This window comes from Erinaceus europaeus, chromosome 10, assembly GCF_950295315.1.
Source record: "Erinaceus europaeus chromosome 10, mEriEur2.1, whole genome shotgun sequence".
NCBI classification, from domain to species: Eukaryota; Metazoa; Chordata; class Mammalia; order Eulipotyphla; family Erinaceidae; genus Erinaceus; species Erinaceus europaeus.
In genome coordinates, this window is record NC_080171.1 from 2,473,589 (window position 1) to 2,490,056 (window position 16,468).

The following is a 16,468-nucleotide window of genomic DNA, read 5'->3' on the forward strand; positions in this document are numbered from 1 at the left end:
TAGCATAATGGTTATGCAACAGGCCTTTATGCCTAAGACTCTGAAGTCCCAGGTTCAGCACCACTGTAAGCCAGAACTGAGCAGTGCTCTAAGAGATAATAATAATAATAATAACAACAACAACAACAGTGGTAGTAGTAGTCTCAGGTCTTTCCCAGAAAGATAAGTCTAGTATAGTTTTTCTCACTTTTTCTCTTACTGCTATGGGCCTCATCTTTCCTGAACAGCCAAACTCTGGCCAACATGAAACATTGAGCTTTATGGGATACGTATTCATGCATGTTGTTTAAACATGAAAAAGATTTGTTTCAAAAAATCTTTGATGTGATCCAATAACCTTTGCTGTGTAAGGCGGATGAGTACCATAGACTCGCGGTTTCCTGATGGTTTTAAAGGGCACACGCCCCATGTCCCCGTGGTGTGTCTCACAGTTGTGCTGGTGCTTGTAGTTTCTCTAATACCTGCTTCTCCTGACAGGTTGACCTGCCCTCTTAACTCCGCTGTTGTCCTGGCATCCTATGCAGTGCAGTGTAAGTCGCAGAGCAAGAGTTTGTTTAAATTTTAATTAGTGATTGAATAATGATTAATAAGATTGTAGGATCACAGGGGGGCAATTCCACACAGTTCCCATCACCCCAGTCCTGTGTCCCATCCTCCCCATTGGAAGCTTCCCTGTTCTTTATTCCTCTAAGAATATGGACCCAGGATCTTTCTGGGGAGCAGAAGGTGGGAGGTCTGGCTCCTGTCATTACTTCTCCACTGGACATGGGTGTTGGTGGGTGGATCCACACCCCCAGCCTGTCTCTGTCTTTCCCTAGTGGGGCGTCTGCCCAGGGAAGTCAGGATGGTGACCTGGCAGCATCTGCAACTTAGTGGCTGAAAGGTGGTAAGATATAAAGCAGGATGAATTGTTAAATAAACAGGAACCCAAAGGCAGGAATAGAGCAGATGGAACTCGGAGTTTTTGTGTGGGAAGAAGCTAGGAAGTCTATTTTAGGTATGTTCCAGGGGCCCATGACTTTGCCTGAGCCTGACGGCAAACATGCAGATGGATTAAAAGTACTGTCTGGGGAGATGGTGTCAGAGTTGGACAGAGAGAGAATAGGACAGGGAGACTGGAGTAGAGCAGAGAGAAGCTCCCAAAACGTAGCAGGTGTTTTTTGTATTGTTGTGACTACTATAGTAAGAAATCCACCAGCCTCTCCTGCTTGCCTCTGTGTCTTCCCCTCTTCTTAAGAATCCTGTTGGACAAGCATGGCATTGCCTCCAGAGAGCCTTACCTGCATCCCAACGTGGTGCCCGGTAGTTCAGAGGTGTCGGACACAGCAAGGGGGCTGAGCAGGAAAGAGTGGGTAGCTGTAGGGTGGAGTCCTCCCCCAGGGGCAGGGGCAGGGTGGGGCAGGGGTGGGACGGGGCTGGGGCTGGGGCAGGGGCAGGGGTGGGACGGGGCAGAGGCTGAGGCAGGGGCCCCCAGGACGCAAAGATGCCTGCCATCCACAACACTTTCCATGACTACCTCTAACTATATCATTCCAGTCTTCATGACAGGCCCCAGTGGGACAAACATTTTTACTGGCTACTCTTACAGACATGGCGACTGAGACCCAGCTAGGTTAAGGAAGCTTCTGGAGGTGACTTGAGATGCTTGCTTGACACCATCTAGAAGCCTGCTAGGACCACAGGAATTGAAGCTCTTTGCAGAGGGGAAAAAGATGTGATGTGGGCAGGCACAAGGAAGGCATCCCATCCTTGCTAGGAAAGAAGGAGGAGCCTCCTAGCAGTGGCCTGGGAGAGGAGCCGCCAGAGTCAAGTGGGAGTGAGAAGACTCCAGGGGAAAGGCTTTCTGGTTGAGCAGCTTGGCATTTGAGTACCTAGGACATATGCCCTGCGAGGCACCTGGCATAAGCCGAAATACACATTGAAACCAGGAGGCAGTTGACACAGAAGCGGTTACTTACTTTTCTTTCTGCTGTAACTACCTCCCCCCCCACACACACACACACGCAGTCAGGAAAGACTGTTACTTGAGGAGTTCAGGGTCTGTGGTACAGTAACTGCAGTGTGAGTGGTGATCACATCTGGGCTCCAGATCGCCAGCTGCGCCCCCCCCCAAGCCCCCTACTTAGCTGGTGAGTATGAAGCCACGTCTTGCTGGTGACCGTGAGCATCCTGGGGGGTGACATCTTGGAAGTCATCTTGGAAGGTGACATCTTGGAAGGTTGCTGATGCACGTATAGGGTCTCTCAAAAAATCTTTCATCAGCCTTTCCAGGGCCGAACCCTTCGTCCTTCTGAGCACATTCCAATCTGTTTTCCTTGGCTCTTCCTGACTCTCAAGGTCAAGACGCAGGCGGTAGTGTGGCCTTTCTTCTGCCATGGCATTCTTAGAGCAGACAGGCCCCGTGGGGTGACAGTGCCAGAGAGCCAGCGTGCACAGTGCCTGGCGTCCTCCGGCATGTCCCTGAGTAGATTCCTTCCCCTCCCTCCCTCCCTCCCTTCCTTCCTTCCTTCCTTCCTTCCTTCCTTCCTTCCTTCCTTCCGCTACCACAAGGGTTATTGCTGGCGCTTAGTGTCTACAGTAGGGATCCACGGCTTTTTTTTCTTTCTATTTTATTTGAAAGGACAGAAAAATGAGAAGGGAGATAGAAAGGGGAAGAGAACAAGAGACAGCTGTAGACCTGCTTTGCCACTCACGAAGCTCCCCCTGCAGCTGGGGGCCAGGGACTTGGACCAGGGTCTTGTGGATAAGTGCGTTTAACCAGGTGCCCCACTGCCTGGCCTCTCTCTTCTGGTCTTTACCCCTCTGTATAAGATCATTCTGGTGTGCTGACCATGGCACAGACCATGTGTAGTGTGAGAATAAGACCTTGCTTTCAACAGCCCCTCTTTCCTTCCTATACTGTCTCAAGGAGAGTGCAAATTCTGTCAGCGACTCGTTCCAGGATTAGCCTGCAGAGAGCGTCCACATAGTAATGCAAAATCACACTCACAGGGCAGCAGACCTGCCCACAACACCTGCACCTAATTCTGCGTGTGGCACTGCGGCTGCTGTTAAATTCAGATCTGACTGAAAACTCCACCCCCACCCTCCCGCCATTCTGTCTTGATAGCTCACTTTGGAGACTACAGCTCTTCCATACATCACCCGGGCTACCTTGCTGGTAGTCAGTTCATCCCCGATCAGAGTGACGATTTCTCAGCGAAGGTGGAGTCCTTGCATGAGCAGCACAGGTGAGAGCAAGGGCTGCGTGGTCTGTGTGGGGAGCCCAGGCCAGGTGTCTGCAGACCTCACGTCCCCTCGTGTTTGATGTGCTGTCTGTCCTTTCCCTTCTACGCTCATGAATCCTTTCTGGATGCCAGGGGGCTATTGGATCTTTGAGCTGTTAGGATGTGAAAGACTATATTCAGCACAGCTGGCATTTATTGAAACCCCGCAAGCACTTAGAGAGGTTTGCTACACTCTTTTTTAGGGATGTTATTGAAATCAGTTCATTCCTGAGAGAAATGCCCATTTGAAAGCCGATTGCCTTACAAATCGGCTCTGCTTGGTAAACCCTTTAGCCGTTTTGCCGTACTTGACAAAGTAGCGGCTGGGCATAAATGGTGGCTGACAGGTTGGGAGACTCCCCAGCCGTCCCCATGTGTGAAGCCGCCTTCCCTGTAGAAGCGGGGGACTGCAGCCCTCCACAGCCGCCGAGTCAAGGTTCCACCCCAACAAGCACGCCCAGTGTTGGCTTCCTCCTACCCCTGCCTCGTGTAGTTCAGAGCTGCAGCGGTAGCCTTGTTTGTGCCAAATATAGACCCTCTACCCCCCTCCCCGCCAAGAAGGCTGTTTCCCGCAGGACCTCACATTCGCAGGACCTCACATTCTTGGGAAGGCCGTGAAAGCAAATGCCAGGAGCCAGTGTACTTTCCCAGAGGGCATGAGGCAAGCCTCTCTCAGTCTGCTCCCAGGCAGCACCAGTGTCCCAAAATAGAGCAGTGACGTTTGCAAGTTTGAGGCTGCCAGGACAGGGTGGGTAAAGTCTGAAAGACCAAAACAGCACCTCTTAAGTCCCTTGTGATAAGTAAGTAGGGTAGGAACTCCAAAAGGTGGCAGAGTCTTGGATCCTAGTGCTGAAGAAGGACCCTTTGATTTCAAAAACGGGGCAGGGGCAGAGGCAGGGGCAGGGCGTACGTGACTTTTTATTTCATGGACAAGAGAAAAAAATACTTAGAAAACATAGGGTTAGATTATTTAAGATTAATAGCATGAGACGCTTGAAAACTTTGTAGAAATATCAGGTTTGATATTTAATTAACTTTAAAAATTAAGACTAATCTCTCTCTCTCTCTCTCTCTCTCTGTCTGTTCGTCTTGGGTGAATTCTGCCTCTTCGTGGCTCTACAGTGGGCTCAAGCAGTCCGAAGCTGAGTCTTGTTACATCAACATAGCACGGACCCTGGACTTCTATGGAGTGGAGCTTCACAGCGGCAGGGTATGTGTCTGTCTCCTCGGCAGATTTCCACTCCAGACTGTTCTGACTTGAACTTCTGGAAGTTTGAAAACTTCTGGGATGTAACTATCTCTTCCAGTATAACAAGGCCTCCTTTAAAAAAAAAAAAAAAAAAGAAAGAAAGAAAGGAAGAAAGATGTTTGGAAAGTTTATAAAATAATCAGGCCTCTCTGGTTGCCCTTACTGCATGTTTGCGTTTGTCCTTGAAGACTTCCCTTTTGGTGGCTCAAGAGGGGATGGGATACGGAGTTCTGGTGGTGGGAACTGTGTGGGATTGGACCTGTCTTATCCTGTGGTCTTGTCAGTATTTCCATTTTATAAATAAACTTTTCTTTAAAAGAGGATTAGAAACAAAGACTTTTAAAGATCATTCCACATTGTGGTTGGTCTCTCTCTTTGTCTCTGTCTCTCTATATCTCTCTGTCTCTGTCTCTCTCGCTCTCTCTCTATCAACATAGTCCTTTTCTAAGTGATGCCTTACTGGCTCAAAGGTTCTGCCACCTGATCTCAGTGCTGCTCAAATGAGAACTACTTGCTCAAATATGATTTTTTAAATAGGATGATCTTGGTGGAAAAAAAAATCAATTCAGGCCTCTCCTGCTATGCAGAAATGAATCATATTACCAATAACTTTCATGAAAAAAAATTTTTTAGGGGTTGAACGCACATGTTACATTGCACAAGGATCCGGGTTGAAGCCCCTGGTCCCCAGCTGCGGGGGGGAAAGCTCCAGGAATAGCGAAGCAGGGCTGCAGGTGTCTCTCTCCCTCTCGGTCTCCCCATTCCAGCTCAGTTTCTTTCTCTCCAATAATAAATAAATAAGAATATTAAAAAAAGAAAAGAAAATGTTTAGTGTTTCCAGACCTTTAAATGTCACCTGCCAAACCATTCCAAGTAGGAAAGCCCCACTTTCAGGCAGCAGAGGAATACCTGGTGTATTTTTATGTGACTGTAAGTTGCCAGGCTGGCTTCGCAGGCGGGAGACAAACGACCAGGGACTCATGGATGAGCTGTACTGCAGTATCTCTTTATTCATGTGGAACGCGGCACAATCTAAGCCAAACTAAACTAAACTAACTCTATCACTTCCTGTCCTTATATGTGTACTCGCCAAGTAGGGTGGAAACAGGATGTGACATAGAGAGGGTGGAGCAAAAAAAGACTGGTGGAGATCAGGGTGTACTAGGAGAGGGGGCGGAGCAAAAAGACATCATGAACCAGTGGGGGTTAAACCAATGTCCTGCAGGCAGGGTGGTGCTTAGTTAACAGTGGTTATGTAAACAGAAGACAGTGTTAAGCAGGGGGGATTAAACCAATGAAACAGAAGGGGTTTTAGAAGCAGAATTAGAAGCAGACCAACAGGGAGTGTTTTTAATATGCCCCCGCCTATTGCCAGGCATTACTCTGTGCCGAGCACAGTTGTTTCTTTGTCTCTCTCTGACCTTCACGTGGTATCATCATCACTGCTTCCATCTCACAGCTAGAGAGACTGTTATTCAGGAACTTGGCAAATGTCACGCAGCTTAGAAGTGGTGGCTTCGGGAGGCTGGGCAGTAGCGCAGCGGGTTAAGCGCAGGTGGCACAAAGCGCAAAAGGCGGGCGTGAGGATCCCAGTTGGAGCCCCCGGCTCCCCACCTGCAGGGGAGTCGCTTCACAGGTGGTGAAGCAGGTCTGCAGGTGTCTGTCTTTCTCTCCCCCTCTCTGTCTTCCCCTCCTCTCTCCATTTCTCTCTGTCCTATCCAACAACGAGCAACATCAACAACAATAATAACCACAACAAGGCTACAACAACAAGGGCAACAAAAGTGGGGGAAAATGGCCTCCAGGAGAAGTGGATTCATGGCGCAGGCACTGAGCGCCAGCAATAACCCTGGAGGCAAAAAAAAATGGTGGCTTCAGGGCATGATCCCAGCCTTGTTACATGGCATCTGGCCTGGGGCCCAGGTTCAAGTCCTCAGTCCTCACCTGCAGGGGGCAGACTGCACAAATGTTGAAGCAGGGCTGCAGGTCTCTCTCTCTCTCTCTCTCTCTCTTTCTCTCTTTCTCTCTATCTATCTATCTACCTATTTATCTATGTATCTATCTATCTCCCCCTTCCCTCTCAGTTTCTCTCTGTCTCTGTCCAAAATAAGAAAGAAATAATAACTTAAAACAAATGGCGTCTGGCCCTTTAGTGGTCACATTATGAGATTCCCTGCCTGCACTATGAATCCACTGCACCTGGTGGCCATTATTCCGCTTTATTGGATAGAAGAGAGAGACATTGAGAGGGGAGGGAGAGGGAAAGAGGAGGAGAGAGAGAGAGAGATGCTTGTGAAACATCCCCACTGCAGGTGCGGAGCTGGGGCTTGAACCCAGATCCTTGCACAGGTGCTTGTGCTTAGTACTGTGTGTGCTTAGCTGGATGCCGTGTCGCCTTTGGCCACTTTCTCTGGCTTCGTCTGTCCTCACCTCTGTGTGAGTGGCTTGTCCCACTGTCGCAGTGCGAGGCAGTGGAGAGCCGGTGTTCACACCCTGCACTGGAGTCCATCTTCTATGTTCTTCATGCTCTCTGAGGTTAGCCTGTTGGAAAGTCTTTGAGATGGGTTCTATGACCTTTATTGTCTAAAAAGAAAGAGAGGTACAGTGTGATTTATGAAAATAGTGTAACCATCATGTTTTAAGATAGTACAGTTAGCTACTAAAAGCAAGCTGAGGCCCACTCTTGGGAGTAACTAAGTCAGCCTCTGCGTCTCTGTCATAACCGTGAGGATCTGTCTGGGTGACTAGGCGCACAGATTCTCAAGGAGAGGGAAGGCTTTCTTTCACACTGATTTTACTTACACTCACTCTGTTCCCAGCTGCATTGGCCTCAAGCTCCTTAGAGCTCCTTGAGTGTCTCTTGTCTAAGACAGGACCACACATGGAGTCCTCATGCATGCTGTTCACACTGATTCTTAAAAATACTTCTTTACTTATCTAGCTACTTATTTATTGGATAGAGACAGAAAGCAATTGAGGGATATGGGGGAGACAGACCCCTGCAGCCCTGCTTCACCACTCATGAAGCTCTCCCCCTGCGGGTGGGGTCCAGGGGCTTGAACCCGGGTCCTTGCGCGCTGTAACCTGTGCGCTCAGCCAGGTGCGCCACTGCCTGGCCCAACATACTGGATTTTAAAGCAATATCTCTTTCTTAGTTGGATTCAGAGCCAGAAGTCATTCGACACACCCTTACGGTGGCTCCAGCTTTCGCCTGTGGTAGGAGCTGGGGTTGTTCACGCAGGGCAGGGCTCTCGCTCATTTTGTCTGGTGGTATGCAGGGCAGGCTCCTCCTGATGCCAGTGCGGTGTCTGACCTAACTGTGGACGGGAAACTGGGTGTCCAGCTCAGTGATGCTGGGCAGTGAGTGGACTTGCCCGTCGACTTGAGAGTTCGGTGGAGACCAAGTTCAGCAGTGTGTCTCCTTGTCAAGAGAATATGTCCCTAGGCACCCTATCTCTTCAGGATCCAGTAAAAGAGATTTTGTTTCTTTCTGTTTTCCTTGGCTGCCTGTTTTCAGTACCATTCCCCCCTTGGCGCGTCTCCGGACTGCTCTCTAGAAAAGTCTGGGTACCAGAGAGGCGGAAACGTGGCCGCACTCTCTGAGTCTGAGACCTTCCTTCTTGCAGGATCTACACAACTTAGACCTGATGATCGGGGTCGCTTCTGCAGGCATCGCTGTGTACCGGAGATACATCTGCACCAGCTTCTACCCTTGGTAGGTGCCGCAGACCAATCGCACTTTCCGACTCATTCTTTGAACGTGTGCTGGTGCTGGGCACAGTGGCGCTATCTCTTTTCTAAGCCTTTATTCCTAAAGAAGCATGAAGATTACCCCAGCCCCAGGCCTGACCTCTGACCTTCAGCTCTGACTCAGACTCAGTACTTGGGAAAACAAGGGTCTGGCTTCCACTGGGTCTCAGCCGCCCCCACCCTCACCTCACCCGTCAGTCATCCTGCCTGCGGTTTGGGGCATTCTGAACACTCGCTGGGTAGCTGGTTCAAGGCAGGTCTTGGAGTCAAGAATCCTTCCTGGGCAGTGAACTCATCAGTATCTTGAAAAGTCTCCAGGGAGGGACTATATTTTCTGTGCCTAGTTCCTTATCAGACTCTTAACCAACTGTCCAGCTCCGGGAATCCAGAACTCAAGGAATCCCAAGGACTGTGTCCTCCTGAGACACCTGGAGGAGAAAGGCAGGGGAGGCCACTTTGCTGTCACGGGAGCACTCGCTCAGTCCTGGCTCCAGCGTTCCCCTGAGGTGTGTGAGCAAGATGTCTGATCTTCACCTTCCTCACAGGAACACTGGATATAATGATATGTACTTTGTCGAAAGGCTTGGTTGAGGAAAAGCTTATGAAACCTAGCAAGAGCTCTAGCATGCCAACCCCCACGTCCAGCAGAGAAGCAATGACAGAAGCCAGAGCTCTTACCTTCTGTGCCCCACAGAAAGAATTTCGGTCCATCCTCCCAGAGAAATGTTAGAGGACTATGGCCAGAGGGCTCTGAACCCCCATTCCACCAGGACCCAGAGAGAGAAGAGGGGAAAAGACACCCTCAGCAGTATTATTACAGGTGTAGGCGTGACTTAGAAAGGAGGGGGAGACAGGACCACGGGGACAAATGGACAAATGGGCAATCTGTATAGATTGACATAGACAGTTACAGAAATAAGCACCAGGCCGTGTCTGTGACCTTGGGGGAACTACTGCAGCCTCCGGTAGAGGGCTGGGGACACAGAGCTCCGGTGGTGGGAACAGTACATTACTGTTCCGTTATCACAGTTTTGTAAATCACTATTAAGTTACTAATAAAACAAGATAAAAAAGAAATAAAATTTATGGGGCCAGATGGTGGTGCACCTGGTTAAACACTCACATTCCAGTATCCAAGGACCCAAGTTCAAACCCCTGGTCCCCATCTGCAAGGAGGAAGTGTTATGAGTGGGGAAGCAGGTCTGCAGATGTCTCTATTTCTCTCCTTCTCAATCTTCCCCATCCCTCTCAATTTCTCTCTGTCTCTATCCAATAATAAACGATAAAAACATTTTTAAAAAAGAGGAAAAGGGGGCCAGGTGATGGTGTACCTAGTTGAGTACACATGCCGCAAGGACCCAGGTTCAAGGCCCCAGTCCCCACCTGCAGCTATCTCTCTGTCTCTATCTCCCCTTTCCCTCCCGATTTCTGACAGTCTCTATCCAGTAAATACATAGAGCTAATAAAAAAATTTTTTTAAAGAGTCTGGCATGTAAAAACAGCTCAGTGACTGGTAGCAATAGTTGTGTCACTCTGTGGAGGACAGAGGCTCCGTGACCCGTGCACACAGAGGCAGACCCAGGTCAGTCTGGCTGTTCTGTGTCCCTCTCTGCTGTTCCACACTGTCCTCCACTGCCCTTCCCACGCACATCACTAAGGCATCTGACAGCAGAGTGACTGCCCACGGTGCTGGTCACGTCACCAGCTACGTCATGACTCACTGGTCCTGTGTGCTGCCTGGCTTTGCTCAGCTGCGTGGTGCCGGGCCTCAGCAGTGGTTGCCAGCACATCTGCACAGAAGTAGACTCGAGACAGCTGAGGAAGGATGCTGCTTCTCCGGACCGTGGACTATCAGGACAGCAGCTACAACACAGCCGATTCCTGATGTGCTTTTTTTTTTTTTTGGTATCTTAATTTAATTTTTTTTCTTTTACAGGGTGAACATTCTAAAAATTTCCTTCAAAAGGAAAAAGTTCTTTATACATCAGCGACAAAAACAGGTGAGCTCTGGCTTTGCGTGCTCTGTTTTCCTCCCTCCCATCAAGGCCCCGCAGCTTCGCTTTCCAGCGGATGAAGGCAATGCCATGTCTGTCACAGGGTGGAATGAAACGGAGGAGCGCGGACTTGTCTGTGTGACTCCCCTGCTTGCCTCCTTAGAGAAGCCGCTTCCTTTGGAGACAGAGATAACGGGTCGGCATTTCAGCTTCTCTACTCAGCACCTGGGCAGGTCACTTAAGCTCCGTTAGTCCAGGTCTCCTCGTTTGCAGCGATGCCGTGAGGTAACCTGCACTCGGGGAATCCAGAGGATTAAGTAAAGGGGTCTTGGTCGCAGTACCTGGCACAGAGCCCACCGCGGGGGGTAGCTGTACATGTGATGACAGTAACAACGTAGCACAGGGCACAAGTGCCTTATGTGTGCTTCTCCTGAGAGCAGCCCTGACTCGATAATTCACTCTGGTCATCTCCACGGAGAACGGGAACTTAGAGGGGAGGAGAGTGACGCTCCATGGCTGCTCAGTGCAGGGTGGAGTCTGCATTCCCCGTCAGCAAGCCCAGGTGCCTGCTCTGCTCACGGGGCCACTTTGTCCGGCCGCCGCAGCTTCCTGCCGCCTCCCCAGCCACAGTTCCCACTTACTGCTGACTGTTCTCCGTCTCCCAGCTTGTCAAAGCTGATTTGTAAGTGGCCTCACCTTGCATCCTTTAGAAAGCTCTGAACAGGACTATAATCGGGGCCTCTGATCACCCCTGCCCGTCCCAGTGCCAGAACCTAGGAGGCTCAGAAACGCACAAGATGGCAACTGAGCAGGAAAGCAGAAAACTTGATCTCAGATAGGATGAAGGTGAAGGGAATAATACAAGTGATTGTTGTTTATGTATCTGGATACAAGACTTAACTGCTTGTGAGGGGATAAAAGCCCAAAGGTTATAAATTTCCTATTTTCTCAAAGGTATAAGATTATCTTATATGATAGAGACAGAGAGAGGGAAATGGAGAAGGAAGAGGAATATAGGAAGAGAGGGAGGGAGGGGAAGAGAGGGGAAAAAGAGAGAGAGAGAGATCTACACAACACTGTTGCACCATTTGCAAAGCTTTCCCCCTGCAGGTGGGGACTGGGGGCTCGAACCCAGCTCCTTGAACATTGTGACACGTGCCCTCATCCAGGCGCACCACCACCTGGCCCTTAAGATTATTTCGTTAGGAGAGATTTTTTTCCTAGAGCCAAATGTGCCAAAGACTGCACCAGACAGCCTTTATGTGGTCTTAGCAGCTATCGTCCACCTAGAATTGGGAATGATTGGCAAAGCCCAGTGCTCAGGAAGCACCACAGAGGCCACTCAGGCAGAGGCGGTGGTGGGGGTCATCTTTATGGCTACGTTACTAAGATAGTCACAGAAGTCTGCCTTCCGGTATTCCTCCGACGCTGGTGTGTAGCCTCTGGCGTTTCAAAGTCAGCTGTCAACTGCCTGGTGCCTCTGACCCGGTTCCCTCTGACCCGGTGTGAGCACAGACTGCTGCTGAGACCGTGCTCCTGCCTCTGTGAAGATGACATCTGTGTTCTGTGTCACCTCCCAGGCTGAATCCAGGGAACATATTGTGGCCTTCAACATGCTGAATTACCGATCTTGCAAAAACTTATGGAAATCCTGTGTGGAACACCATACATTCTTCCAGTCCAAGAAGCTGCTACCTCAGGAGAAGAATGTTCTGTCTCAGTACTGGACTCTGGGCTCCAGGAACCCCAAAAAGTGAGTGTACGTTAACAGTACCTACACTAGAAAGAGACATCAGCATGTCTAGAGTTGGTGGTAGTTCTCGGTCCTTGCTTGGCTGTCTCTCTGGGGGCAGCACACACTCTGATACCATTCATTCCCGCCCCCAGAAAGCTGCCCTGTGGCGCTGACTCAGGGCTGCCACGGTGCCTGACATACGGGCTTTGCTGGCCTGTGGCCCCTAAGACAGCCTCACTTCTTCTGACTGAGCTTGAATTCCTAAGATGCTCTGTGATAGTGAGTGAAGAGGAGCAAAGACCTGAGGTTGGGTGACTGAGCCCTACTGCATGGAACAGCAGGGAAACCCCAGCAGTGGCGAGTCTCACTGACAGTTATGTTTACTCTGCACCATGTACACACGTTGATATTTATTTAATTCTTACAACGGTTCTGTGTGTACCATTATCCACAGGGATAATAATAAAAATATTTAATGACACATCCAGAAAAAGGAATCTGTAAACTGTTACCGTATAGATGCAGCATGGGTAAACCACAGTGGACGTTTTTGTCTACGTGTTTGTTCTAAGACAGGCTTCTAAATATGAACTTAGCCGAAATTGTTGATCAAAACAGTCACAGATCATTAGTTCCCATGAAAAGTCATGTCATCCTACTGCTCTTGGTGGGATGAGACCATGACTGCTGAGTGACGCTCCTCTCTGAGCCTGAGCCGCGATGTGTCAGCTGGTCTCTGACTTCCCGGTTACACGGAAGTTATTGAGTAACTTCACTGATACACTAGGGAGACATTTTCTGTGAAGGTCAGTGATAGCGTTCGTGGTGTAAAATGCTCCCAGTTTCTGATGAAGCAAAAGCAACTGTGCTTTTGAACTATTTACTTTTTCACCTCATTTACTACTGTCGAGTATTTCTAGATAGTCACTGACTCTTATTGAGCACGTTGTGAAGATGACTTGTTGGAATGTAGCATTTGCTTGAGTTGAGCTATACCCTCTGGGCCAGACAAGAAGTGACAGAGCAAGAGACTGAAAGCATGGACGCTGTCACCTCACAGCCTAGGTTCAAGTCCTCCTGTGACCGCCCATTTCAACGACCACAACCACAAAATGCAGCCACAGTTGGGTGAGAGGAGTAGTGATTAGCTCAACCCATTGTGACACAGTTATCTGTCCTATCGGGGTTGCTTGATGCAGCACTACTCAGTCTCAGGCTTACCTGCGTCTGGAGTTTGAGAAGGATGTGGTCAGATCACTCTTCTGCTCCATGGGATGGGACTCAGGGTTCAGGGACTCACTGCTGTGGACTCGGGGTTCAGAGACTCACTGCTGCTGTGGACTCGGGGTTCAGAGACTCACTCTGCTGTGGACTCGGGGTGCAGAGATTCAACTGCTGTGGACTCGGGGTTCAGAGACTAACTCTACTGTGGGACTCAGGGTGCAGAGACTCACTGCTGCTGTGGATTTGGGGTGCAGAGACACTGCTGTGGGACTTGGGGTTCAGAGACTGACTCTGCTGTGGGACTCGGGGTGCAGAGACTCACTGCTGTGGGACTCGGGGTTCAGAGACTCACTCTGCTATGGACTCAGGGTTCAGAGACTTACTCTGCTGTGTACTCAGGGTTCAGAGACTCACTCTGCTTTGGACTCAGGGTTGAGAGACTCACTCTGCTGTGGACTCGGGGTGCAGAGACTCACTGCTGTGGACTTGGGGATCAGAGACTCACTGCTGCTGTGGACTCGGGGTTCAGAGACTCACTGCTGCTGTGGACTCGGGGTTCAGAGACTCTCTTTGCTGTGGACTCGGGATTCAGAGACTCACTGCTGTGGACTCGGGGTGCAGAGACTCACTTCTGCTGTGGACTCAGGGTTCAGAGACTCACTGCTGCTGTGGACTCGGGGTTCAGAGACTCACTGCTGCTGTGGACTCGGGGTGCAGAGACTCACTGCTGCTGTGGACTCGGGGTTCTGAGACTCTCTTTACTGTGGACTCGGGGTTCAGAGACTAACTGCTGCTGTGGACTCGGGGTGCAGAGACTCACTGCTGCTGTGGACTCGGGGTGCGAAGACTCACTGTTGCTGTGGACTCGGGGTTCAGAGACTCACTGCTGCTGTGGACTCGGGGTTCAGAGACTCACTGCTGCTGTGGACTCAGGGTTCAGAGACTCACTCTGCTTGGACTCAGGGTCAAAGACTCACTGCTGCTGTGGACTCGGGGTGCAGAGACTCACTGCTGCTGTGGACTCGGGGTGCAGAGATTCACTGCTGCTGTGGAGTTGGGGTGCAGAGACTCAATTTGCTGTGGACTCAGGGTTCAGAGACTCACTGCTGCTGTGGACTCGGGGTGCAGAGATTCACTGCTGCTATGGACTCGGGGTTCCGAGACTCTCTTTACTGTGGACTCGGGGTTCAGAGACTCACTGCTGCTGTGGACTCGGGGTTCAGAGACTCACTCTGCTGTGGGACTCGGGGTTCAGAGACTCACTGCTGCTGTGGATTCGGGGTGCAGAGACTCACTGCTGCTGTGGACTCGGGGTTCAGAGACTCTCTTTACTGTGGACTCGGGATTCAGAGACTCACTGCTGCTGTGGATTCGGGGTGCAGAGACTCACTGCTGCTGTGGACTCGGGGTTCAGAGACTCACTGCTGCTGTGGACTCGGGGTTCAGAGACTCACTGCTGCTGTGGACTCGGGGTGCAGAGACTCACTCTGTTGTGGACTCGGGGTTCAGAGAGTCACTTTTCTGTGGACTCGGGGTTCAGAGACTCACTGCTGCTGTGGACTCGGGGTTCAGAGACTCACTGCTGCTATGGATTCGGGGTGCAGAGACTCACTCTGCTGTGGACTCGGGGTTCAGAGATTCACTGCTGCTATGGACTCGGGGTTCAGAGACTCTCTTTGCTGTGGACTCGGGGTTCAGAGACTCACTGCTGCTGTGGACTCGGGGTTCAGAGATTCACTCTGCTTTGGTCGGGGTTCAGAGACACACTCTGCTGTGGACTCAGGGTTCAGAGACTCACTGCTGCTATGGACTCAGGGTTCAAAGACTCACTCTCCTGTGGACTGGGGTTCCGAGACTCTCTTTGCTGTGGATTCGGGGTTCAGAGACTCACTCTGCTGTGGACTCGGGGTTCAGAGACTCACTGCTGCTGTTTACTCGGGGTGCAGAGACTCACTGCTGCTGTGGACTCAGGGTTCAGAGACTCTCTTTGCTGTGGATTCAGGGTTCAGAGACTCACTGCTGTGGACTCGGGTTCAGGGACTCTCTTTGCTGTGGACTTGGGGTTCAGAGACTCACTGCTCCTGTGGACTCGGGGTTCAGAGACTCACTGCTGCTGTGGACTCGGGGTTCAGAGACTCACTGCTGCTGTGGAGTTGGGGTGCAGAGACTCAATTTGCTGTGGACTCGGGGTACAGAGACTCACGGCTGCTGTGGACTTGGGGTTCAGAGACTCACTGCTGCTGTGGACTCGGGGTGCAGAGACTCACTCTGTTGTGGACTCGGGGTTCAGAGAGTCTCTTTTCTGTGGACTCGGGGTTCAGAGACTCACTGCTGCTGTGGACTCGGGGTTCAGAGACTCACTGCTGCTATGGACTCGGGGTGCAGAGACTCACTTTGCTGTGGACTCGGGGTGCAGAGACTCACTGCTGCTATGGACTCGGGGTGCAGAGACTCTCTTTGCTGTGGACTCGGGGTTCAGAGACTCACTGCTGCTGTGGACTCGGGGTTCAGAGACTCACTCTGCTGTGGACTCGGGGTTCAGAGACTTACTCTGCTGTGGACTTGGGGTTCAGAGACTCACTGCTGCTGTGGACTCAGGGTTCAGAGTCTCACTCTGCTATGGACTCGGGGTTCTGAGACTCTCTTTACTGTGGACTCGGGGTGCAGAGAGTCACTCTGCTGTGGACTCGGGGTTCAGAGACTCACTGCTGCTGTGGACTCGGGGTTCAGAGACTCACTGCTGCTGTGGACTCAGGGTTCAGAGACTCTCTTTGCTGTGGATTCAGGGTTCAGAGACTCAATGCTGCTGTGTACTCGGGGTTCAGAGACTCTCTTTGCTGTGGACTCGGGATTCAGAGACTCACTGCTGCTGTGGACTCGGGGTTCAGAGACTCACTGCTGCTGTGGACTCGGGGTTCAGAGACTCACTGCTGCTGTGGACTCGGGGTTCAGAGACTCACTGCTGCTGTGGACTCGGGATTCAGAGACTCACTGCTGCTGTGGACTCGGGGTTCAGAGACTCACTGCTGCTATGGACTCGGGGTGCAGAGACTCACTCTGCTGTTGACTCGGGTTGCAGAGACTCACTGCTGCTATGGACTCGGGGTTCAGAGACTCTCTTTGCTGTGGACTCGGGGTTCAGAGACTCACTGCTACTGTGGACTCGGAGTTCAGAGACTCTCTTTGCTGTGGACTCGGGGTTCAGAGATTCACTGCTGCTGTGGACTCGGGGTGCAGAGCCTCACTCTGC

General features: G+C 50.9%; 1 protein-coding gene across 3 annotated transcripts in view; it reads left to right on the forward strand.

Moving 5' to 3' along the window:
• Nucleotides 1-16,468, forward strand: part of PTPN3 (protein tyrosine phosphatase non-receptor type 3) — a 191,608-nt gene that overhangs the window by 109,772 nt on the left and 65,368 nt on the right. For 2 of the 3 annotated variants that reach the window (XM_060199033.1, XM_060199034.1), the window contains exons 7-12: nt 478-530; nt 3,110-3,230; nt 4,389-4,476; nt 8,142-8,230; nt 10,202-10,265; nt 11,840-12,012. In XM_060199033.1, the coding sequence (XP_060055016.1) occupies nt 478-530; nt 3,110-3,230; nt 4,389-4,476; nt 8,142-8,230; nt 10,202-10,265; nt 11,840-12,012 (588 nt within the window). Of the gene's footprint in view, nt 1-477; nt 531-3,109; nt 3,231-4,135; nt 4,173-4,388; nt 4,477-8,141; nt 8,231-10,201; nt 10,266-11,839; nt 12,013-16,468 lie in introns of those variants that run through there. The other variant, XM_060199035.1, reaches the window with a different exon arrangement.